Source organism: Mirounga angustirostris, unplaced genomic scaffold (assembly GCF_029215605.1).
Source record: "Mirounga angustirostris isolate CCGP_5_RB_7025 unplaced genomic scaffold, mMirAng1.0.hap1 SCAF_13, whole genome shotgun sequence".
NCBI classification, from domain to species: Eukaryota; Metazoa; Chordata; class Mammalia; order Carnivora; family Phocidae; genus Mirounga; species Mirounga angustirostris.
Genome location: NW_026991721.1, coordinates 2,568,864 through 2,593,786, shown reverse-complemented (window position 1 = coordinate 2,593,786; position 24,923 = coordinate 2,568,864). Strand labels below are relative to the sequence as shown.

Here is a 24,923-nt window from a genome sequence, read left to right as displayed (position 1 = left end):
AGGTTCCCCGAGAAGCTCCTGCCTGTGTGGGAGCACACTGTGCACCATGGGAGCATGGTGTTCACCCCGTCACACATATGGAACTTTCTTCCCTTAATGGTAAGTCTTGGGATGAGGCCACATCACTCCACATCAACACGCAGGCCATATGGTTCCGGATGGTGCAGTTGTATATGGCGTGGGTACGTAGGGGTGGGGTCCAGAGGAGCAGGTGTATACGGTGCGGGTACGTAGGGGGCAGGTTCCGTATGGCGCGGGCACGTAGCGCGCGGGTCCCCAGGCGCGGGTCGTACGGGTGGGATTCCGCTCCTGTGTGTGCCGTCCTCGCAAAGCCAGAGCCCCTCAGTGGGCTCGTGTGTCCTTCCTGTTTAAATCTTCAGGTCGGTTCTGCCTGACGGAAGCAGAGCCCTGTTTGCTTTCCTCTTAGCACAGCCTTGCGTGTGCCCACCACTTCCTTCCACCTCCTGTGACCCGTGTTTACTGGGGCCTCCTTTCAGCAGCTCACAGACGGGTTTTTTTTTCTTCTTCTTCTTCTTTTCAATTTTATTATGTTATGTTAATCCCCATACATTACATCATTAGTTTTTGATGTAGTGATCCACGATCCATTGTTTTCGTATAACACCCAGTGCTCCATGCAGAACGTGCCCTCCTCAATACCCATCACTGGGCTAACCCACCCTCCCACCCCCCTCTCCTCTAGAACCCTCAGTTTGTTTCTCAGAGTCCATCGTCTCTCATGGTTCGTCTCTCCCTCCGATTTCTCCCCCTTCATTCTTCCCCTCCTGCTTTTTTTTTTTTTAACATATAATATTTGTTTCAGAGGTACAGGTCACAGACAGGATTTTTGACCCAGTTTGGTCACGTTTATGATTCTGGATGTTTCCTATCTCTGCTGTGACAAATGACCGCAAACGTAAAACACAAAAGCAACACAAGTTTTTTGTCTTATGTTTGTGGACATCAGAAGTCTGAAAAATGGTTCAGATCAGCCAGGCTGGGTCCTGGAGGCTCTTGGGGGGCAGTCCTGCTTGGCGAGGCCCCTGCATCCCTCAGGACCCCTGGTCCACCTTCAGAGCCAGCAGTGGTCTCCCATACCTCTGCTCCCGCTCTGACCCCCGCCTCCCTCGTGTAAGGACCTGGTGACTACGTTGGGCGGCCCAGGTAGTCCAGGATAATCTCCCCATCTCAGGGTGTGCAAAGCCCCTGTCGTCATGTGAGGGGGCTTACATTACAATTCCTGGCGCTCCAGGAATTAGGATGTGGACGTCCCTGCGCTTCCTGATTCAGCTGCCACAGGGGCATAGTCCTGCTTGGGCCCTGTTGTCTCCCTCTGGGTTTCCCTTGTCTTTGGTGCTTTTCTGTGCTCCACTTTCTTCTCTTGGCTTAGAGTTTATAATCCTACTTTTTAAAAATTTTATTTGTTTATTTGAGAGAGGGAGAAGGAGGAGGGGCAGAGGGACAGGGAGAGAAGCAGATGCCTCGCTGAGCTGGGAGTCGGGCATGGGGCCCGATCTCACAACCCCAAGATCATGACCCAAGCCGAAATCAAGCATCAGACACTCAACCGACTCAGCCACCCAGGCGCCCTGTAATCCTATTTTTATTTCTATACTTTTTACTCTTAAGATATTAAGACTCATATTTATAAAGATATTTTCTTTTCACATCTAACATTTATTTGGACCTATAAGCTTCTAAACAAAACAATAATAATATCATGATGTCCTTGATACCTGGCCAGCTTCCCCCTAGCAGAGTGCCCCGCTTCCTGCAGAGGGGGAGGACACGAGGGGGGAGATGTGAAGCACAATATCTGTGGGAGGGGTCCAGACAGAGTGGTGGGCAAATGGAAGGGGCGCAGGCCACAGGTCAGGAGGTGCTCTGAAGGAGAACCAGGAAGGCGCAGGGGCTGGTGCTTAAGGCCAGTAGGGGACGGAGAGGTGACACGGTGACAGGGCTGCGTGCAGATGGGGGGGCAGCCACTGGAAGGTCTGAGAATGTTCCAGGAGAGAGGAAGAGCCCTGAGAGGGAATGATTACGCTCCACTGGAAGAGTCTCTCCCGCTTTAGAGCCTATCTCAGGGCAGAAACCCTCTGAGAAAGCTACTGGGGAGCCTTCTGCTTCTCCTCCAGGGCTCGAGGAGGCTTCGTACTAAAACGGACATAGGATTTTGCTGTTCGCAGACACGTGTGTGCCCCCTCTCTCCGCAGGCCTGTCATGCACCGGAATGTCCGCTACAACTGCAGGGTGATATTTCTTAACAGGTAGGTGGCGGCCGGGAGAGAGTGCCCCGCGCGCCGCCTCCCCCAGGCTCTGCTGCCCTGCGGCATGCTCTCTGGGAACCGCATGGTCGCTGGAACCCTGCGCCCTGGGAACCGCATGCTCCCTGGGAGCCATGTGCTAAGAGGCAGCTTCCGGCAACGTCTGGTCCTTGGGGGGGGCCCACATACGGGCAGGTGACCCAGGCATCACTGCTTCTCCTGGCCTCTGCCCACCACGCTCACCTTCGGGTATTAGAAGGAGAGAGACCGCAGGGTGGGGCTGCTGCCCTTCGACGGAGGGTGGTGTGTCCTGCTGTCTTGGCGGACCCCGGACGTCAGCTGCCCGCACAGCTCAGCACGCCTGCTGGGTCTTGGCGGCTCAGTCACCGTCCACCGTCAGGGGAGGGTGGACCTGTGGGCCGCCCCTTGTTAACGGGTGCTCATCTCAAGAGCCGTCCTGTTTTCCTCCCTGTAGGAGAATCCTGCTCATCAGACCCAAAATGGCCTTGGCCAACGAAGGCAACTACCGGGAACTGCGCTGGTTCACCCCGTGGTCACGGAACCGGTGAGTCCCCGGTGCCCCGAGCAGGGAAGCACAGGTTGTGGCCACTCTGTGGATGCTTGTTTCATGTCTTCCCTGGGCAGAGTCGTGGTCCGCATCCTGGGGGAGATACGAGAGAATCTGGGGGCAAGTTCCTGCCATTTTAGGTACAGCTGTCTTGAGGCTGCTGGTTACAGTACGGCCGATTGATTACAGAAAGCTCATCGACCGTGGCCCATCGGACATCTCATGTCCAGAGTCATCCTGTACGCCGGGGTGTCCACCGCGGCCTCGGGCTGTCCTCTGCATGGCAAGGGGTGCAGCAGCCTCCCTGGCCTCCCCCGTAGGTAGTCTGTTTGTGACAGCCTTGGATGTCTCCTGACTTTGGCAAATGTCCCCTGGGGGCATGGTCACCCCTGGGTGAGAAACCTGTCCGCTGTTCTCGCTGGGGTTCCTGGCGTTTATGTGGTCCTGTGGCTGTGGCAGGTGCAGCTTCCGACATTGTATCTTCAGACGCTGCATAGTTGTATGTAGGAAAACTTCGGGGTTTTCTGTACTTCCGCCACCCCCTTCCTGCACAGTTCTGTGGGACTTCTCGCCGTCCTGGGCTGACCAGCCCCCTGCATCACTGTCTCTGACAAGTTGCTCATTTGCTGGCATGTGGCTTCTAGTATATTCCAGAGGTTCCTACCACTCCCTCTGAGGTTGACTTCTAGATCACGGTTTACTCTAAGAGGATATAATCAAGACAACCAAGTGGGAAAGATGCACAGGGCGGGCTCTGGGGGTGTACTGTTCTCCCCGGATCTCCACGCAGTCACCAACCGAAGAACTCCCCAAACCTCATTCTTGGAAGTTTTCTGGAGGCTTCATTACAAGGCATGATTCATGAAATCATTGGCCTTTGGCCACTGAACTCAACCCCCAGTCTGGCTCCTTCCCCAGGTCTGGAGGTGGGTCCAAAAGCTCCAACTTCCTGATCCCTGGCTTGGCTCCCCTGGCAACCAGAAGGCCTTTCCCACTGACACCATTAATGTAAAAACACCTTTATGGCTCTTATCTCCGGAAAATCCAAGGGCTTTAAGAGCTCAGTGCCAGGAAGACCAAATATATTTCTTAAGGTAAATCATGATATCATACTTTCTAAGCAACGATCCATTAAAGGTGAATTTTTTAACATCTTGCCTGCGTGCAGATGTCTTTATTGGACTCTTACACGTGATGAATAGTTTTGCAGAATTAAAAAAAAAAAGCCTAGGTTAAAAATAACTTTTCTGCATAGTTTTAAATGTATCGTGTGTAGGATTGCCTTTGGCTTGTGCTCTTGCTGGGGAGAAGTCTGGTGCTACTCAGAGTCTTTTTAGCTCTCATGTGATTATTTTCTTTTCTCCTGGGCACATGGAGAAGCTTCTTGTTATCTTTGGTCTTTTAAAATTTTGTTATATGGGCCTTGGTGTGGGTCTTTGGGCCCTTGTGTGAAGCCCTCTTGTGGCCCTGTGACCCGGAGACCCTGGTCCCTTAGTCTTGGGAAAGGTTGTCCTGTCCTTTCTGGGCGAGTTTCTGTTCTATTTTCTGTTTCTGGAACACCTCTTGCTTGGGGATTCGATTTCCTGGACCGTTTCCTCTAGTCATCTTATCTTTTCTTTGCCACATTCTAGAAGATTCCATCATCTTACTCTCCGCTCTACTGAAATTTAAATTCAGCTATCTTATTTTTCGTTTTGAGAGCTCATTCTCGTTTTCTCATGCTTTCTTATGTAAAGCACTTTATTTGAGTGCCCTCCTTGACTGAACCACACAGGGGTTAGTTTGCAGCCCTTACAGAGCAGGTGTCTCTGGAGTTGGGAGGTCGAACCTGCCTCTGCCACTCAGCTGGGCCACTTCAGGCCAGCAGAGCGACCCGATCTCTCTCTGCCTTGGGGACAGTCACGGCAGTGATCCCGTAGGGCTGTGGTTGTGGGGATGACAGAGTCTGTGTGTAAAGCGCTGAGCACAGCGCATGGCAGGTGTTAACATGGCATCCATGTCCTTGTGGTTTCCTTAGTTCTGAGAAGAGTGCTGGCAGGTGGTGGGGACCCAGCAAATATTTGTCGAATGCCCAAAGGTTGTTGCTCAGGGATTTAAAGGACTCCTGAATCAATAAAAAACAGAAAAAATACTCAGAGAAACTCAAACAGAAAAATAAAGGTACAAAGAGCAAGGGAGAAATTTGATAGAAGCAAAAACAAACACATGAATCGATGCTGGGTATTGCTAGAAATCAGGCCGATATCAACAGGCACCATGATGAGATTTCTTTCTGTGCCACCCGAGCGGTAAAATTAAAAGGTTGGAGAGCGCCAGGTCCTGGCGAGGGCGCCACTCCAAGGGGTCTTGTGAAGGATAGCTCCCCCCGCCGCCCGTGTGCCGTGAGCCTGTGGGCACCTCACAGGGGTGAGGCAGGGGTGAGGCAGGACACCCACAGCGAGCGGCAGGGTGTGGACAGAGTGGGGACAGTGTGAGTCACATCGAGGCCAAGAGCAGGTGCACCGACCGCCGGCCGTAAGGGTGCGAAGCTGTCGGCGGGGCCGTTCCTCCATGGGCAGAGCTTCGTCCGTGCTGGGCCTCTGCTGTCCTAACCATGTGTGCCCGGTGGTTTTGACCTGACCATCGGGACTTTAATTTTTTTGAAGACTTATTTATTTATTCATTTGAGAGAGAGCAAGAGTGCACGAGCAGGGTGAGGGGCGGGGGAGAAGCAGACTCCCTGCTGAGCAGGGAGCTGATGCGGGGCTCGATCCCAGGACCCTGGGGTCATGACCTGAGCCGAAGGCAGACGCTTAACCGGCTGAGCCACCCAGGTGCTCCTACTGTCGGGACTTTAATTTTGGGAACATTTTCTTATTTCCCATTTTCAGAGGCTTTTGTTCTTTGTTCTCCTTGTCCAGGAGCCTTTGCTATCGGGCATCACGGGTCCTGGTCTTTCGTCGGCTCTCTACCCACGTACCTGTATTTTCTCTTGGGGTTCATTCCCCTAAATCTGTCCTCTGTGCCGTGCTCACGGGAGGCTCTGTTCTTCAGATCTGTGCACGTTTGCAGTTTTTCAGATCCTTTTCACCATGTGCAGGCTCCCTTTTTCTTTTTCCACTGTCTGATCATCTCTTCTTTGAGATCTTTTACTGGGCACGTTGTCTCTGAATTTCCTGGGCGTCTAGGATCTCTCGTCTCTGTCGTGTGGGTGTGTGGGCCTCATGGTAGCTCCTTCAGACGGTCGCTGGCATGATTGTGCCTGTGGAAGGGGTGGTGGCAGGCACCGAGCTGAGCAGCCGGCTCACACTTAGGCACCGTGGAAACGAGAGATTTTTACCCTCTGGGCGCTGTGCCAGTATGGTTTCCATAACTGGGCATGTTACTTTGTCCCCACCTTAGTAATGACCGCATGACAGGTTCAGGCCTCTTAAGAAAACAGAAAAAAATAACCTGGCTCTTGACTGCAGGAAACTTAAGAATCTGCTCATTTGGGGCACCTGGGTGGCTCAGTCATTAAGCGTCTGCCTTCCGCTCAGGTCATGATCCCAGAGTCCTGGGATCGAGCCCCGCATCAGGCTCCCTGGTCAGCGGGAAGCCTGCTTCTCCCTCTCCCACTCCCCCGCTTGTGTTCCCTCTCTCGCTGTGTCTCTCTCTGTCAAATAAATAAAATCTTAAAAAAAAAAAAAAAAAAAGAATCTGCTCATTTTCCTTATGTTTTTAGATGTACCCCCAGATTTAAGCACAGCGAGACAGGGATCACAGGGGCTCTTGTAGCTCCTTGGGGGTGGAGAAGGCATGTAATCAGCATGGCCAAAACTGGTTTCTTGGCAGGAATCCGCAGCTAGGTTTTTTCCAGAGGATGTTGGCTGGGAAGAAAGGGCATCCAGCTAGAGAAAGGCTTAGGCCATGCAGAGGAGTCAGGTGTGGGGACCATGGGAGGAGGTTGGACCAGCCTGAGCCAGGCTTTGGATGACCGGCTACAGTGCGGGACTTTTACTCATGATATTTTGGCTCTTTATGAACCCTGGAGAAGCTCACCAGCCACGTACGAGGTGCTTGCTGGCCTTGGAGCAGAGAGTGGACATGGAGGGGAGCACATACCATCTCCTGGTGGTGTTGCTTTGGTCTGGTACTCTGTGGGTCTTGGTGGGGGTGGAGGGGTAGGAGAGGAAAGGAGAAACCTTGGGGTGGGGGGGGTTCTTCCCTTTAAAGAGAATTTTGACACAGTGACGAGAGCAAACGTGCCCATGGTGGATAGAGAGCTCACTGGGATGGCAGGGTGGCTCGGAGGTCAGCAGGGTCGAGTGTCCCCGTCCCCGTCCTTAGCGCAGGAGAGAAGGCAGCACCCTCCAATTTCCGAGCGTTAACGATTTATTCAAGTAAAAGCTGCTAAAGTCATTCTGGAAGGTTCTTGTGAATTTCTCAGAAAGAAAAAAGAAATATACGTAATTAAAGGTCTTAGTAGTGCATCTTGTAACAGCCTATTTGAGGTCGGATCTGTGAACCGTGTATTTCTTCCATTCTAGCCATCCGTGCAGCCCCCTGGGAGGCCTTGTACCGAAGTGTGTATCAGACTCTGTCTGTCTTGTACTGTTGGGAGACTAATTCTGTCATCTCGGTGATAACATGGGTTTGCAGTTGTGCATCGGGTTAATGCAATGTGATCTTTCGGACTCAGAAACTTTGATCAGGAGTTCCAGCTGGATTTCTCCCTGGGGCAACGTGACCACCCTGGAGAGAATGCCTGTGATGTGTCTCAGGAGTGCTGGACAGCAAGGCGCGGGAAGCTGAGTCGGTCGGAGCCCCCTGGGTGCCATGGTGTCCGCGAGGAAAGCGCACCGGAGCTTTCTCTGTTCACCCTACATGCTTCCGTTTCTCTGAAGGGGATAGTTGAGGCACGTGTGAGCAGCTGACAGCCCTCTGCCTATTCGTGGGTTCGAAGCTCCCGGGTTGGCATTTGCTCACATTGGGATGCCATCTGTCCTGCTTTCCGAGATGCTCATCTTCAAGTCTGTGGTGTTTCCCTCCCCAGGCAAACAGAGGAGTATTTTCTCCCCCGGATGATACAGGACGTGACAAAGCAGGTGAGTGTCTGGGAGTAGATCTCATTTTCCAGCCACATGTCACTGTTCTAGGCTAACAGTGCACCACGTGGAGCAGGACTCTTCGGGTCAAGGCCCCAGAACCCGCCCTGACTGGTGAAGGAATAAAACCAAACAAGGGGAGAGATTCCTGTGCAAGTAGGGAGGCTGGAACCCTGGGTCGTGCTGGGCACCCCCTTACGTCAGTGATGCTCTGCCTGTTCGTGCCTCCCCCTCTCCTCCAGCTCACCTGCTGGGGTACCCCGGGGAGCTGGGGGAGGGGTCCCCACCCCACCTTAGCAGGCTCGCTCTTTTTTTTTTTTTTTTAAAGATTTTATTTATTTGGCAGAGAGACACAGCGAGAGAGGGAACACAAGCAGGGGGAGTGGGAGAGGGAGAAGCAGGCTTCCCGCTGAGCAGGGAGCCCGATGTGGGGCTCGATCTCAGGACCCCGGGATCATGACCTGAGCCGAAGGCAGATGCTCAACGACTGAGCCACCCAGGCAACCCAGCGGGCTCTTTCTTGCTGGGACTGCTGCCTGGGCCATGAGACCACCCAAGAAGCCAAGTTTGGGCAGGGGGAGAGGTTCTAGTTACAAAACTTTAGGAAGACTTTATGTGGCTGCCTGTTGAGTCTGTGAAGAACCAGCATTGGACATCTGTCGTGTCTTTTGGATCTGGCTGGCCCGGCCTTCAGAGCTGTGATCGTCCAGCCTGATCTGGGGGCCGCGTCTACCCTCTTCCTACGGGAAGCTGCTGGGGTGACAGCTGGAATCCTGCTCTATCCATTTCCCACAGGTGGTTGGAAGCCAGGGCACAGAGGGGTGCTCTAGGGGGGCCCTGACTTCTCTAGTTTCTGCCTGAGTTCCCATGCTGGTTGCCAGGTGTATTAATTTGCTCAGGCTGCCATAAAAAAGCACCTCAGATGGAGGGGATGTTGTTGAATAACAGATAACTTTCAGTCCCAGAGGCCGATGCCCGAGATGCAGGCGCGGGCAGGGTGGGGTCCTCCTGAGGCCTCTCTCCTTGTGTGTGGACGGCCGTGCTCTCCCTGTGTCCTCACAGGGTCGTCCCTCCATGCAGGTCTATGTCCTGATGTCCTTTTCTTATAAGGACCCCGGTCATATGGGATCAGAGCCCATCCCGGTGACCCCGTGTTACCTCGATCACCTCTGTAAAGGCCCCCACTCCAGATACGGTCAGGTTCTGAGGTGCTGGGAGTCAGGGCTCCAACATAGGAATCTGAGCGGGACACCGTTGAGCCCACAACCCTGAGTTCTCTGTACCCCTAATGACTACACTCCAGGTAGTTCATGGCGATTTACGGAGTCTCTCCAGTGGAGGGGTTCACAGGGATTCAGCTAGACCTTAGGGACGGACCTGAGCTGGAGCAGGGGTCCCTCTCCCCTGATTCCCACCAGGTTCTGGCTCCTTTTGCCTCTTGGTCATCAGTGGTTTCCTCTGCCTTTTCCCTGGAGGACAGTGGCCGCCCTGCCCCCAGATGGAGGCTACCTCTGCTCGGGAGCCGGACTGTGTCTCTGGTACGAGCTTTGATTCGTGAGCAAGGCCCTTCCAGAGGCCAGCTTGGGCTCGGCGCCTTCTGCGCGGACAGTCAGGGATGGGCACGGCTGAGGTTTGGGCAGGGACTCTCAGCCAGGTCTGGTCACCTCTGAAGTGACCTGGAAACTCATTTGGCCATGAACTGCAGCAGTGAGCACACTTTGAAATCGTCATGACCCAGAACAGACTCTGTGTGTGTGTGTGTGTGTGTGTTTCCGTGTCTGTGTCTGAAACAGACATGTCTGCAACAGTCCTGACAGTAGGATGCTCCCCATTTCGTTCTTCTGGGATCGTAGTATGTCCTAAAATCCATCCCAGTGGAGACGCACTAGGCTGACATGGGACAGAGTCTGCAGTTGGAAGGGTTTTGCCTGGTAGTTGATTGAAGGCCCTGGTAACTGGGGATTAAGGTTCAGGGGTATGTCCAGGAACAAGGCGAGGACAGCCCAGGACCCGCTGCACGTGGACAGTTCAGGCCTGGGGTAGTCAGTGAGCACGGCTCTGGATATGTGGTTTACCAGCTTGTTGCTCTGAGCTTTCTCACGATGTGTGGATTCCAGCCGTGCCCACATGCTCACGTTTGCCAGGGGAGCAGGGGCCCCACAGTCCCACGGCGGCCAGCGAGGGTCCTGGGTTAGGGCTCTCCTCACAGCCACAGTGAACAGTGACCTTGTCCGGGGCAGGACGCATCAGAGAAGACAGGGCCAGGTTTACACTGTGGCTCTCGCCATCAGGAGTAAAGGGTGTCGAACTCACACACACGCAGGGAGCCCGAGCCAAGTGTTCTAGGATATGTTCCAGGCCTCGGGATTATTTTTTGGCTGAACAAGGGGATGCCTCTTTTGTAACATTGGGATGAAGGGAGGTAGCCAAGTTGGACCAGGCTGGCGTGTGCCGAAGCGTCAGCATGCCCGCTGGAGCATCCCACGCCCGCGTGACCGTCAGCGCCTGGTGGGCTCAGGGCCTCCTCAGACCTGTGTGGCAGCCCGGGGTGGCTCTGCCGCCGCCCGGGAGCTCCCACCATGCGTGGCTTGTGAATGTGGTTCTTGCTGATGGACACACTTGCACTCTGGCCCTGCCGCTCGGGAGCTGGGTGACTTTGCTCAGGTTTCTTAAATGATCCTCAGGTCCTTCCAGGCACAGGGGTGGGACCACCTGGCCAGACTGGTGAGAGTGTGCGTGACGCAAAAAAGTGCAAAGTGCGACGGCCAGCTAAGTGAAACCATTTACTCTTTTTTTTTTTTTTAAGATTTTATTTATTTATTTGACAGAGAGAGACACAGTGAGAGAAGGAACACAAGCAGGGGGAGTGGGGGAGGGAGAAGCAGGCTTCCCGCAGAGCAGGGAGCCTGCTGGGGGGCTCGATCCCAGGACCCTGGGATCATGACCCAAGCCAAAGGCAGATACTTAACAACTGAGCCACCCAGGTGCCCTGAGACCCTTTACTCTTAATAACGAAGATGACCGTGGGGATTTGTGCCAACAGAAATTTGAAGAGCAGAGTGACAGTTTGTCACGGCCCCAGTGAGCCCTGCAGCCACGCAGAGCACAGCGCCCGGCTAGTGAGATTCCCTCTGGTGCCGGGCCGCCTGGGCTGGGAACGCTCCCACGCTGGGGCTGGGAGGAGAAGGGCAGCGAGGTCAGGACGCAGCCCAGACGGGGCATGGCCAAGGGATCTTGGGCGCTTTGTCCTCCGACTGCAGGAGACTGTGCCCTTTGGAGACGCAGTGCTGGCCACCTGGGACACCTGCATTGGGAGCGAGATCTGCGAGGAGCTCTGGACACCCCACAGGTCAGCCTTGGCCCCCTGTGTGCGGCAGCCCTGGTGGCGTGGCCTTGGGCTGTGGAGGCATCGGGGCTGGGAGGGCGGGGCGCACAGCCCGTCGCTTCCTATCAGCCGCCTCTGCCCACAGCCCGCACGTGGACATGGGTCTGGACGGCGTGGAGATCTTCACCAACGCCTCGGGCAGCCACCACGTGCTGCGCAAAGCGCACGCCAGGGTGGATCTGGTGACCATGGCCACCACCAAGGTAGGCGTTGGGCCACGATGCTGGAACGTGCATGTTGCGAGCTGGTGCCGCGTCCCACACGGGAGCCCAGGCGGCAAGGACGCGTGGTGGGCATCAGTGCCCGTAGTTGGGGCCCGTGCTCAGCAAATGTGCATGGGCTCCTCCGCTGGGGCCCCACCTGCCTGACCTCATTTAACCCTGGCCGCACCCCAGGGAGGCAGGCGCTGCTACCCCTGCCTCTGGAGCAGGGTACCTGGTTCATGCCGCCAGTGACCACGGGCTTACACCCCCAGGCCCCCGCCGCGTGCAGGCAGTTTCCCTGCAGCGGAGCTCTTTATGGTGTGGCGGGAGGGCTGAGGAAGGGCAGGTGACGTCCCGCTGCCATTCACGTCTTCCAGAACGGGGGGATCTACCTGCTGGCCAATCAGAAGGGCTGTGACGGGGACCGGCTCTACTATGACGGCTGCGCCCTGATCGCGATGAACGGCCGCATTTTTGCGCAGGGGGCCCAGTTCTCCCTGGATGACGTGGTAAGAGTGAGCTCACGCGTCCTGGGAGTGACTGCGCCGGGGGGGCGGGTGGTGACAGCAGAGCGGGGACCCCTGGGTCCCCCAGGAGGACGTGGAGCTGGAGCCGCCTGGGGAATAAGTAGGCACCGGTCCCCACGGCGAGGAGGGGCATTTGGTGGGGGGCCTTATCCACAGGAGTGGAGCAGAGGGGAGCTCGGTGAGGCCACTTGAGACCCACTTGCCCTTGCCCACGTGTCCAGGCATGTGCGTGTCAGCTGTCGGCCTGACGCCACCCTGCCCCCGCGTCCTGGAATGCTTAGCTGTCTTCAGGCCGGGTCGATGTGGCCCAGACTCTGGGCCGCATGTCAGAGCCGCGGGCACCTTGCCCAGGACTGATTGGCAGTGGACTGGGGTCACCTGCACCAGGAGAAGCAGGCGTGTGGATCCCTACAGGCTCTGGGCCCCAGCCAGGCCTCAGGGTTGGTTACCTGGGGATCTGCATTTTAAGCATATACCTAGGTGATTCATAAGCACACGAAAACCCGAGGACCATTGCCACCTGTTTCCCCAAGGGGGCTCGCAGGCTGGAATTACCTGATTTTGCCCGAGCATTCAGGGAGAGAGGGCATCGCCGTCCTCGGGCCGTGCTCTCCTGCCACGTCCTCCGTGATCCGCCCAAAATAATCAGAAGAAATCGTGAGGCGCACGGAGCCATTGCACAGAGCAGCAGAGCTGCTGACCGTGCCCTAGGACGCGCTCCTCGGGGTCTTCCGAACCTCGTGGGCTGCCTGGCACTGTGGATGCCTGGGTTGGGCGTTTATGTTGATGCTAACCCGTTTTGGAGAAAAGTGGAATGGGGTCTTCTTCTCATGAAAAGATTCACGCTATAGTTTTTGGTTTTTGTTTTTGTGGCCTCACTCTTCCCTTGGGTTTGTCGCAAGGAAAATACGGTGGCTTTGGTGGCCCATCACTTTGGGAAATGACGGGAGGACCAAAGGACAGATGAGCTCTATTTTCTCTCTCTCTGTGGAAGTGTCCAGCCTGGGTCGGGCCCGGTGTTGACAGTGGCAGATGCCCACAGGCCTGTTAGGAGTGTCCTGTGTCACCCGGTGGTGCACAGGACTAGCTCCCGCTGCCCCCGACTTGCATGCAATGACACGATATTCTAGTGACATCAGTTGACTGGGAGTATTTTTTCATGAAGATAGAATAACATAAATGAATTGGAAGCTTCTCTTTTTTGCTGTTTTTCGAAAGTTTATTCTTTTTCTATCTCGTGGTATTTTCTACTCGTAATACTCCTGTCTCATCTGGTTGTGAAGGCAGGGACGTGTCACCGCGATCACACAGGCAGCACATCCAGGCCCCTCGCATGGATCGCCGGGGCTCTGGCTCCACCTCTCCGCCATGCTCCAACCCGGCCTTCCTCTGTGTGGGCTTGGATCTGGGCTTGCCTCTCCTCCTGGTCACAGGGTGGCTGCAGCAGCTCCAGCCATCTCATCTCCACACAGCCACAAGTGAAGCAGAAAAGGGGCCCTTGCTCCCAAGAGTCCTTTTAAGAGGGGAGAAGCTGTCTCGGAAGTCCGCGGCAGATGTGCATTGGCAGAGTCGGGTCCTGTGCCACGATTGAGGCACCGCTGCCACGTGTCTGAGTTCACCGGAGGCTCTGGTGGCAACAGTGAGAGGGAAGGGCTTTGGGTCAGCAACAACACTGCTGTGCCCTCTCCCTGGGCCCCTGGGAGCCCACAGGTCCCCAGTCTTGCCTTAGAAGGCGTGACGGACGCTGTGCAATTTGGCACACCCATGAGAACGGCCAAATCACAGGTGCAAATGGGGGAAACAGGAAACACGCTTTCTCTTTGAAACCCCTTCTCCAGGAAGTCCTCACCGCCACGTTGGATCTGGAGGACGTCCGAAGCTACAGGGCGGAGGTTTCATCTCGAAACCTGGCGGTGAGTTCGCAGAGGCACACGCAGGTGCCTGACAATGCCCCGAGGACTCTTTTCTTAAATCCTGCATTTACTGACCACGTCACTGAGCTGTTATTCCCGTGCCACACCGTGGTGCGGTGGTTTCGGGCACCCTCACGGGCTCATGCAGCCGTCAGCACGTCAGCACAAAAGAAACCCGAGCCGCTAGCCTCACTCTGCAGCCCCCTCCCGCCCTGCACAGCCCCCAGCCTGCCTTCGGTCTCTGGGCTGCGGGCGTTGCACGTAGATGAAATTACGTGTGTCGCTCAGCACAACGTCCGCAGGGTCCCTGTCCAGCAGCTGTCAGGGCTTTGTGCCTTTTTACGGCCAAAGCCCGGTCCACGGAGCGGGTGCGCTACACGGCGATGATCCAGCCTCCGCTGAGGACACGTGGACCGTGTCTGTTTTCTGTCTGATGAATGATGCTCTCCGAACGTGGGTGCGAGTTCTTGTGCAGACGGTTTCTCTTGGGCGTGCACCTGGGAGGGGGGCTGCTGGGCCACACGGTCACCCCGTGCGTGCACCTGTGAGGGACTGTCAGACCGTCCGCAGCAGAGGCCCCTCCACGTCCGAGGCTTCCAACGCTGGGTCCTGTCCGTCTTTCCGACTCCCGCGTCCCGCTTGGAGTGACAGCACCACTGTGGCTCTGACGCCCGCTCCCACGGGCTTGCCGCCGCGGGGGCGTCACGTTGTCGCGAATCTCCGTCAGCAGGCCAGCAAGGTGAGCCCCTACCCCCGCGTGAAGGTGGACTTCGCCCTCTCGTGCCACGAGGACCTGCTGGTGCCACCGTCAGAGCCCGTCGAGTGGAAGTACCACAGTCCCGCGGAGGAGATCAGGTGGGCGGCCCCCGCCCACAGGGAGGGAGGGGTGGTGCTGGCCCCGGGGCGCCGTGCCGGGGGGCGGGGGCCGGAGCAGTGCGGGCGGCTGGTTCCCAGAACCTGCCCGGGGTGGCCGCTCAGTGAGGAGGAGGCCGTGCGGCATCGGGGTTGAGGGCGTGGGGGCCGCAGCCAGGTGGCCTGGCTTCCTCGCCTGGTGCCGGGGCCTTGGGCACAGGGGCCCTGCCTGTCCTTTCCTTTTTGTGTCTTAGTTTTTCTGCTTCAAAATGGGGCCAAAAGATAATCACCTACCTCCCAGGGCCGTTGGGAGACAAAAATGCATTAATTCCCATGAAGCGCTTAACAGAGACATTTGGTGAATCGGGAGGGCCCCTCCCCCCGGCAGTTCTCCCTGGTGCTGCTCCTACCTGGGCCCCTGCCCCCAGGTAAACTGCACACCAGGTCAGCAGCTCCCAGGCCTCACGTGTCCCCTTGCTCCCCAGCCTCGGACCCGCGTGCTGGCTCTGGGACTTTCTGAGACGCAGCCAACAGGTAAGATGTCCAGTGTTTGTGTTTGACTCCATGGCAGCCTAGGGGTTTTCTTTTCTTCACGCTGCCTCCATCAGGAGCTTAGTCTCTATGAGGCAGAGGCCAAAGGGCACACGGAGGTTTGGCTCCATCTTTGGAACCCTGTCTGATGACACGCAGAGTGACGAGACGGCGTCCCCCGCTGGTCCCGTGCACCTGACGTCTGTACCGGGCAGACGCCCAGGTACCTAGATGCCCTTCACTGCCCTTCACAGCGGGAGGGCTCTCTTCCCTCTGGAAAACCCGTCTGAAATATGTGGCGCATCTTTGTTCCCCCCACGTCTGTGGGTGGAGCTGGGCTAAGTTTGGGGCACGTTGCTTCTCTGAGGCTCTGCTCACACCTGCCTTTGGTTGGCCCATTCCAGGCCGGGTTTTTCTTGCCCCTGAGCGGCGGGGTGGACAGCGCAGCCACCGCCTGCCTCGTCTACTCCATGTGCCACCAGGTCTGCGAGGCCGTGAAGCACGGAAGTAGGTGGCGTCCACTGGTCTGAGCAAGGCTCCGGGGGTGGGGACTGGGCTGAGAACCCAGGGTCCTGGCCATCGTGGGTGAAGGAGGCTCTGCAGATGCGCTCAGATGTCCCAGCAGGACCTGGGGACAGCAGGCCATTAAAGCCCCTTCCTGGGGCTCAGGCCCATGTGGCCGTGTCCATCAAGCCCTCTGACCGCTGCTGGGCGCCGGCAGTGTGGCCCCGGCCTTGGGCTCAGGCAGACCCGGGTCAGGATCCTCCCCCGTGTCGAACATCCCCTTAGCGTGCCCGCCAGAAACATGAGGGGAAGGCTCTGTAGGTGGAGACCTTGCCCGGGCGAAGGGAGGGACTGGGCTCTGAGCACCGCGTGCAGCCGGGGGTCTCTACCTGCTACCCGCCATCTGGTGGTTTTCAGACCAGGAAGTGCTGGCTGACGTCCGGGCCATCGTGGACCAGCTCAGCTACACCCCCCAGGACCCCCGGGAGCTCTGCGGGCGTGTGCTGACCACCTGCTACATGGCCAGTGAGAACTCGTCCCAGGAGACATGTGACAGAGCCCGGGAGCTGGCCCAGCAGATCGGAAGGTAGGGGAGACGGCCGGCACTGGCGGGGGCTGCTGCAGCCGGACCCACGCCACCCGAGGCCCCGCCCAAGCCCACACTCGTGCTTAGATGCGTGTCCAGGGTTGAGCAGGTTGCTACAGTCTCTCGTGAGCCAGGTTTTAGGGAGACTGTTTCCGTTCCCCCCAGAGCCTAGCTGTGTCTGATTGCCACCCCTCCTTCCCATCATCCTTGCATCCCAGGCGCCGGCCAGCAGGGCTCGTGGGTCCCCCCGTGTGGGAGCCCGGGACCCCACTCACCACTCTGGGGAGCGTGCAGGCTCTGTACCGGCTGCTACGCTCTCCCACCCGGCCAGCTCCCTGTACCTGGGGAATGGGGAGGGGAGGCCTTTCTCCCGATGGGGCGCCTCGGTCCATTCAGGCTCTTCGTTTCTTCTGCTGCTTGGGGAACAGTGCGGAGCTGCCTGTTGCCTGTGCCGAGCTCAGCTAAAGCCCCCCAGCAGTGCTGCTCCTGGCCACGTCCCCCAAGGAGCTGAAAACAGGGGCTCAAACAGACATTTGTGCCCAGGCTCACGCAGTAGCCCGAGCGCAGAAGCAGCTCAAGCTGTCGGGTGACAGACGGATGAGTAGACGAGATGAGTTCTGGGCCGAGAATGGGGTATCGGTCAGCCTCAGAAAGGAAGGACCTCTGTCACCTGCTACCTCGTGACAACCCCGGAAGATGTGATGCTCGGTGAAATCCGCCAGGCACCAAGCATCACGGCCCGCGGGAATGCCCAGGATAGGCGGCCCTACAGGGACAGAGAGCGGGGCGGGTGCAGACGGGCACAGGGCTCCCTGGGGCTCAGGCGTGTTCCGGAACCGGACAGAGACGCCAGCTGCATAGCACCGTGAGCTCGCCCCGAGCATGCGCGTTCACGCGGCTGGGATGGTGAACTCAGGGTTACGTGTGTTTTAGTGCATGTGCACGCACACACCCCGTGCACGCCCGCCCTGCCCTTTCCCCGGCAGCCACCACGTTGGTCTCAACATCGACCCAGCGGTGAAGGCCGTCATGGGCATCTTCAGCCTGGTGACGGGTAAAAGGCCTCGGTTCGCGGTTCACGGAGGAAGCAGCAGGGAGAACCTGGCCCTGCAGAACGTGCAGGTGAGCCTCCCAGCCAGGCCCTTGTCCCCGCGCGGGAGCCGCAGGGAGCCCGGGGGCCTCGTGGACAAGGCTGAGGGTGCGCCTGCACCCGAGTGTGAGTGTGCAAGAGCTAGAGGGCGCAGGGGTGTCCGAGAGTGCTGCGTGGGTGGAAGCTTGTGTGCGTGTGTGTGAGTGCACAAGCGTGTGCGTTAGAGGTGGTGGGGGAGACGCGGTGCACACGCAGGCGTGAGGGTTCTGCATCTTCAGCGAGTGGCTCCACGCGCCCTACCTCCGGGGCTGCCGCAGGGGAGCCAGACGCCGGCCGGTTGGTGGAGGGGAAGAGGGACCCTGGGCTCCAGCCGCTGCGCTCTGTCCCGTCTCTCCCTTTTCTTCTGGCCACAGCGGCCTTCCCTGCTCCGGAAACGCTGGCTGTGAAGGGGGTGCAAAAAGGGGCCTAGACTTCTTTGCAGCCCCATCCCGCCCCAGAGCTCTCTCGGCTCCCCGGCTCCGGGTCCGTCCATCTGGGATACGGTGCCGCCCGCTGTCAGGCCCGGAGGACCCTGCTTCCTCTGGACGCTAGAAAGCTCCTACACTACCTGGAGTCCCTTTCCCTGGAGCTGTACGGGGGGCGGGGGCCAGTGTGTGTGTGTCCTCCCATGTCCAGCACAGGGTGACATTTCCTGTTGTGTCCCCCAGGCGCGGCTAAGGATGGTCATGGCCTATCTCTTCGCTCAGCTGAGCCTCTGGGCCCGGGGCGCTCGCGGTGGACTGCTGGTGCTCGGATCGGCCAACGTGGACGAGAGGTGCGTGTGCCTGGCTCCCGAGCGCCCCAGATCTCCAAGGGCGCGTGCTCCCCGAGACAGTGTTTCCAGACCCCCACCCGTTCTCACTGCATCTGCGAGACACACGGTGTGGGGGTCACATCACCCCGTGGCACAGGCCACGTCTGGTACCCACAGGACGTCATTGCTCCAAACCTTCCCGATGACTCGGGTGTGGAGACAGGTCAACGCTGTTTCCTTCTGGCTCCCCGCCCACCGGCCCAGCTCAGACCAGCTGCACCTGCCTTGGGGCTCTTCCTTTGCACTGGGTCTGGAATCTGTCTCCCCACCCCACCTCGCTTGGCTTCACCCATCTCTTTCTCCTGGGCAGTTTCACTGCGTTCTAGGTCCTTGCTCTGTCCAATTTCGCTCCCAAGCAGATACCTCATTTCTGATGTGGACTTGAAATACTTTCTCATATTGGTCAAAAAAACTCAGAGCCTCCCTATCGTTCTCTAGATAAATTTTAGCTGACTGTTAGGGTGAGCAGTGGAAGCTGGGAGGACGCCTCCAGCCTTGGTTTCTGCATTTCTCTCTGGCGGGCCTTGTTAGCAGCGGGGGTCAAGAAACGTATCTGTCATTTATTCAACTATTCATCTATGCATCAGTCTATCCATCCATCTGTCCACCCATCCATCCCTCCGTCCACCTGTCCATCCACTCACCTATCCACTCATCCATCCATTCATCATCCATCCATCCCGCCAGCCATCCACCCACCCACCCACGCATCCCTCCACCCATCCATCCATCCATTGTCCCACTCACCCACCCATCTGTCCATCAGTCTGTCCACTCACCTGTCATCTGTCCATCCATCCATCTTTCTAAGTGTATCATGAATGTCTTAAATCTTTCTACATCCTTGCACATCTGCAAATGTGTTCTCTGTTAAATGTTACTTTGGACTTCTGGATTCTACTTTCTACTTATGACAATTTGAAATTAGCACCCTTTAGCTGGTAAAAAATCTCCCCATTCTCACGCACACTTTGTCAATTTCCATTGCTTTTTTTTTTTTGTTACCCCCGGTGCTTCTGTAAGGAAAGGATTTTTCAGGAGGGGTGTGACGGCTAGTGCATATCCTGAACCTGATGTAGTTGAGAATATTGGCGCATTTTGTTCTGTTCGCTTTTAAACACGAGTTTGACTTCTTATCGTTGATACGGTGTGGCTACCATAATTGTTTTATTGCAATATTTTTCATCATAATTCTTATCCATTGTCTTCTGGGATTTAATATTTAAGCAAAAAATAACAGTGATTTTTTTTCCAGGGTGGGAATGGGCTTCTGGGTGCTTAAAGGTTTTCTATGGCGTCTATTTACGTATTCATCTGTTTTCATCACTTTTTGCTGCCAGGCCTCTCTTACGGGTACATAGAAGTCTGTCTACAGCCGCAGAAACTTTTCAGTTGTGCTTCCTCTGTTGTCTTTGTTTCCTGTCCCCACTGGGACGAGTGTCCCTCACTGTGTCCCCGTCTACGATCTACCCGTTGCTCACATCCCAGGGTAGAGCCTCCAGTCTGAGTCTCTGCCGTGCTGGTTCTCATTTAAACGTTACTTCTCATCCTAACTTTGGTTCCGCTGCGCTCTGATTTGCTCCCTCCTCAAGGAATTGATAAAACATGTGCCACGTGTCAGGCGGTCTTCTTGGTGCCGTGAATAAAACAGCAAAGTAATTCCCATTTTATTCTAGTGGAGGGAGACAGGTAATAGGAAAACTAATCACGTGTGTAGGAAGTGGAAAGTCTACGAAGAAAACCAGGGTAGGCGCGGGGAGAGTTTGGGCATTTGGACTTGTAAGTAGGGTGGCCAGGGAAGGCCTGTCTGAAAAGTTGGTTTATAAAGGAGGAGGGCAAATGCAGCCAGGAGAACGGCCTGTGCAAATGTCCTGTGATGAGAGCTCACCAGGACAGAGAGCGGTTGTCCCTCGTCTGCAAAGCCCCGTCTTGTCCGAGGGAGGTCCTGGGAGCCCAGCTGGGACAGGTCGAAGGAAAGTGATGGGTGAGGGGACTGCGGGTCAGCTCTTTCTAGAAGTTTCACCTGCAGGAGAGGGGAGGTGCAGGGTGGAAGCTGGCAGGAGCAGTGAGACAGGGAAAGGTGTTTTCTTAAGGTTTGATGAGAGAGGTCTAGCAGTTGCTGATGAGGAAGGGGGACGTGGGTGGACAGCTGCCATGCCGTCACAAGGAGGTGGGAGCGGGCGGCCAGGCGAGGGGCCGGCTTTACTGGGAACCCAGCTACTGTGTCCACGGAGTAGCAGGAGGCCACAGAGCAGACGCCCAGATGCGGGTGGGGGGAGGTGTAGGGTCGGGGCTGCAACTGCCCTCGTGAGGCGGGAAGCAGTCACCAGCCGAGCGAGGGTGCGGGGCGGGCGCTGGGCATTTGAGGAGAGTGGTGGCGAGCAAGCGAGACGGGTCAGGGAACCAGGCGGGCAGCGCCAGCCCTAAGGACGCCCCGGAGGTGGGGTCGCGCTTTCCAGCCAGCCGTGTCCAGCTGCGTATGCATGTGGAACATGGGAGCCGGGTGAGGGTGGCAGAGAGAGAGGGACACAGGAGCTGAGGAGCCGCAAGGAGAGGTGAGGAGGGGTGAGCACGAGGCAGAGGCCAGGTAAGCCACAGACCCCGGGTCCTGGTGCAGTGGAGGCTGCAGGAATGAGCTGCCACCCCCGTGTCCCATGATCCGCTGGGAGACGGACTGAGCATCGGGAGGTACTCATGGCTGTGGTTGATTACAGCCAAAGGATGCAGAGCAGAAGGCAGATGGAGAAAACCAGGCCCAGGCTTCCAGAATCATCTCCCAGGGAAGCGTCACTGATATGCTTCCTTCCCCGGCCACACCTGTGACAGCAGGGAAGCATGTCAGAGACTCCGTGCCCAGGGGTTGCTCTGGGGGCTGGTCACACGGGCACCGTCCCCCTGGCCTGGACCGGGCTTTCAGTCCCAGAAGGAGAGCAGTGCTCAGCACCAACCAGTTCATGCGGCCTGGGGGGGCGGCGAGGCATGCTTGGCTCCTGGTGTATTTTGGCATCACAGGGAGAACCAACAGGATTTGCTGGTGGACCAGACGTGGGGTGAGGATACCCAGGCCGACCCAAGCCACTGGAAGGATGGACTGGTGTTTGGCCGGATGTGGAGGCGCAGGAAGCGGGTGGGGAGGTCAGGGTCCAGTGTCGGGAATGTCGGCTTTGACACGTCTTCCAGACACGCCTGTGGAGGTATGTGGTGGGCAGTCATACGGGGATTCTGGAGTCCCGGGGTGAGCCGCACCCCCAAATCTGGAAGTCTGCAGATGGCGAAATGCCATTTAAAGCTACGAGGGCAGCTGGGCCTGTGGGACTGAATGTTTACAGAGAAGGGAGTGGGTCAGGGGGCCCAGATTCCAACATGAGGAAGCTGCCAACAAGAGCACCCAGCCGGTGCGCGTGGGACCCTGAGGACAGGCGCCCAGAGCCGGGCAGAGGGCCTGTTTTGGGGCGGCTGGTGCTTGTCGCTCGGGTATGGGGAGGACTGGCGGCTTTTTACTGGAGAGGCCAGGGCAGGGAGCTGGCGGCGAAGCTCGAGAGAGAGCTGGAGGGGAGTGGACACGGCCCCGAGAGGTTCAGCTTGGGGGGCAGGGGCGCATGGGCTGAGGGAGGACAGGAAGGCAGCGGCCGTCGGGCGTTACCTGTGCTCATGGGAGCGGAGGGGGCAGGTTCTTGGAGCCTGTGAACCTGCCCGTTAGCGGACCATCCCAGCCGGACACGGTCAGCTCCCGGTGCTTCTCGGAGCAGGCTGGAGCCCGTCGTCCCCTCTGGCCAGCAGTCCCTGTCCCCACTCAGCCGCCTCTTCAACAGGAGGGGGACTGGTGGAGTGCCCACCTTGGGGTGGATGGGAGGAGCCCTGCTCAAGGCGGCACCAGGTTTACCTGCCCTTCTGTTTGGTGCCCTGGGGGTCTTACGCCCGAGGCCCTGCTCTGTGGCAGGAGTCTGGAGGAGGAACGAGAGCTGGGTCTTTCTCCCGAGCAGCAGGAGGTCAGTTGTGCGGGTGGAGGAGGCCCCGTGCTCGCCGGACGGTGTGTTTTCAGCCAGACCGGGCGCAGGACATCAGGCAGAGCGAGCAGCTGTTTGGTGCTGGTGTTGGAGTGTGGGCCCGGGTGACACAGGCAGAGGCCGGGCCCTGGAAGGCCACCCCGAGGGGCTCAGGGGCACGTGGCGGGGTCGGGAATCACCTTGTGGGAGGCTGGGGGTGGTGGGGGGCCTGGGGATGTGGGTGGAGAACTGTCGTCCAGAGGTGGGTGTAGAGGAAGGCGTCCCCTGGATGGTGTGGGTAGCGAACGACCAGGGAGTCAGTGGCCCAAGCAGTGTCCTCTCGCCATTCTGTACGATCCCAGCTCAGTATGGATCTCACCGGGTTAAACTCAAGTTGTCGGCAGGGCTGGTTCCTTCTGGAGCTCGGGGCTCCTCCCTCCCCCAGCAGAGCCCGCGGGGCAGCATCTCTGCCTTCCTCCCGGCTCACGGCGCCCTCCGGCTCTGCCCCCCACCTTCCTCCTAGACCTGTAAGGATGCTTGTGAGTGCATTTAGGGCCACCTGACAATCCAGGTTGAGAACCTCACCTCAAGGTCTTCAACTTAATCCCGTCTGCAGCCCCATTTGCCCTTGGGGTCCCATGTTCACAGGATCTGGGTAGAGGATGTGGGTGTGTTTGGGGGCCACTCTTCGGCCCCCCGCAGGAGGTGTCTGGGAGGGAGAGGCACAGGTGTGGAGAGGTGGCCCGGCTGCCATGGGCTCAGCCCTCAGCCCCCTGTTCTGCCAGCCCTGGCCTTCAGACTCGCCGCTCCCGGCTGGACGCCGGGCGTTCCCAGGTCTGTCTCCCGGCTCCCATGCCTTCTCGGGCCAAGTACCTCCCCTTGGTCATCTGCCGCCTCCGCCCCTTTGCGTACGGCTCCAGCTGTGCCGGGCGTCTCCGAGACCCTCCAGCTGGCCGAGCTCTGGCTCTGGGTGTTGACGAGGGCCCGGACCCCAGGCAGGATCTGCAGCCCCTCAGGTTAGCCACGTGGAAATCCCGTGTTCTCGCCCCACAGTCTCCTCGGCTACCTGACCAAGTACGACTGCTCCAGTGCGGACATCAACCCCATCGGCGGCATCAGCAAGACGGACCTGAAGATGTTCATCCAGTTCTGCCTGGAGCGCTTCCAGCTCCCCGCCCTGCAGGGGTGAGTGCCGCCCGCGAGACCACGGCTGCACCCAGCATCGCCCCCTTCCACAGCTCCCTCCTGCCTGATGGACACGGTCCCGCCCTTCAGCGGGCACTGGGGTGCCGTGACCCGGCGGCCCCCTTCACGCCGGCGCTCCCCCGGGCCCCACAGGGATTTGGGGCGATGTCTTTAGACCCCGTTGGTGATGGCAGCACTGTGCTCACGGCACCTAGTGGGTAGGTGCCCCCAGGTGGCCCGCGGCGCCCAGGACGGCCCCACAGGGACGCCTGACCTGCCCGTGGGGTAGCACCTGCCGTCAGTTCCTGCCCCAGGTCACGAAGCCCCCCGACATCCACGTCCGTCTCCCCAGGAAAGCCCAGCCCCGCCGGCCCCAGCTCGGGGTCGACAGGGGCGTTGCTGGAGGCCGGCCGTTGCGCCTGGGCAGTTGGTTTGGGGCTTCCCCGCACGCTCACGAGCTCTGTAGCAGCGCCCACGGCTGACCTCCGTGTGTCTTGGCCGCAGCATCCTGGCAGCACCGGCCACCGCAGAGCTGGAACCCTTGACCGATGGACAGGTGTCCCAGACAGACGAGGTAGTGCTGGTGGCTTTGTGACCGTTCCCCACCTCCCTGCTTCCTCACGTCTGTGCCGGGCTCTTCCACGACCTCCTTTCTGCCCCGAGCAACCAGGGAGCCCAGGGCTCAGTGCCTGTCCCGCTGCTGACCTTTGCCGTTTCGATTCGGCCTTCTTGAGGCTGACCCCCGGGCGGAGGGGTGAGTGGGGCAAGTCTCTTGCAGGTGGCAGGGGCGCGACCTCAGAAGAACCACTCTTGACCCCGGCGTCCCATGCCGGCCTGCAAGCGATGAGGGCCGACCGGGGCCGTAGGCTGTGGTGTGCAGCTTCCGTGGTCGAGGCTGGAGTGGCCGTGAGCCGTTGCAGAGTCTGTGACAACTGACCGTCCTGCCACCAGCGCCTTTGGTCACAGAGATTTACTCATGCTCATCCCAAGAGTTTGTAGATTTAGTCTTACGTTTAAGGCCGCAACCTGGTTGGGGTAGTTTTTGTGTGTGGTGTGAGGAAGGGATCCCGCTTGGTCGTCTTGTTGAAGAGACCGTTCTCCCGCGGAGCGTCGCCATCCTGGTGGAAATCAGTTGACCCTAAGTGTGTGGATCCATTTCCGGACTCTGTTCTGCTGACCTGCGTGTCCGTCCCTGTCCCGGTACCTCACGCACTCGGTCACCACAGCTTGGTAGGAGGTTTTGATATCGGCAAGTGGGAGTCCTCCAACTTCGTCACTCTCTCAACGTAATTTTGGCTGTTCTGGGCCCTCGGAACTTCCGTATGAATTTTGAGATCAGGTGTAATTTTCTGCCGCACACACAGCACCAGCTGGGATTTCCACGGCAGGCGCACTGAGTCCGTAACTTGA

At 58.0% G+C, this 24,923-nt stretch overlaps 1 protein-coding gene across 14 annotated transcripts in view; it reads left to right on the top strand.

Moving 5' to 3' along the window:
* NADSYN1 (NAD synthetase 1) overlaps positions 1–24,923 on the top strand; it is a 33,942-nt gene that overhangs the window by 4,924 nt on the left and 4,095 nt on the right. For 6 of the 14 annotated variants that reach the window (XM_045893049.3, XM_064576037.1, XM_064576039.1 and 3 more), the window contains 16 exons: positions 2,214–2,267; positions 2,740–2,829; positions 7,847–7,898; positions 9,317–9,436; positions 11,159–11,247; positions 11,369–11,486; positions 11,864–11,995; positions 13,852–13,926; positions 14,654–14,781; positions 15,264–15,312; positions 15,714–15,816; positions 16,231–16,399; positions 17,386–17,521; positions 18,197–18,303; positions 23,382–23,513; positions 24,018–24,087. In XM_045893049.3, coding sequence (XP_045749005.2) covers positions 2,214–2,267; positions 2,740–2,829; positions 7,847–7,898; positions 9,317–9,436; positions 11,159–11,247; positions 11,369–11,486; positions 11,864–11,995; positions 13,852–13,926; positions 14,654–14,781; positions 15,264–15,312; positions 15,714–15,816; positions 16,231–16,399; positions 17,386–17,521; positions 18,197–18,303; positions 23,382–23,513; positions 24,018–24,087 — 1,624 coding nt within the window. Of the gene's footprint in view, positions 1–2,213; positions 2,268–2,739; positions 2,830–7,572; positions 7,710–7,846; positions 7,899–9,316; positions 9,437–10,714; positions 11,018–11,158; positions 11,248–11,368; positions 11,487–11,863; positions 11,996–13,851; positions 13,927–14,653; positions 14,782–15,263; positions 15,313–15,713; positions 15,817–16,230; positions 16,400–17,385; positions 17,522–18,196; positions 18,304–21,354; positions 21,537–23,381; positions 23,514–24,017; positions 24,088–24,923 lie in introns of those variants that run through there. The other 8 variants (XR_008507419.1, XR_008507420.2, XM_045893050.3 and 5 more) reach the window with 8 other exon arrangements.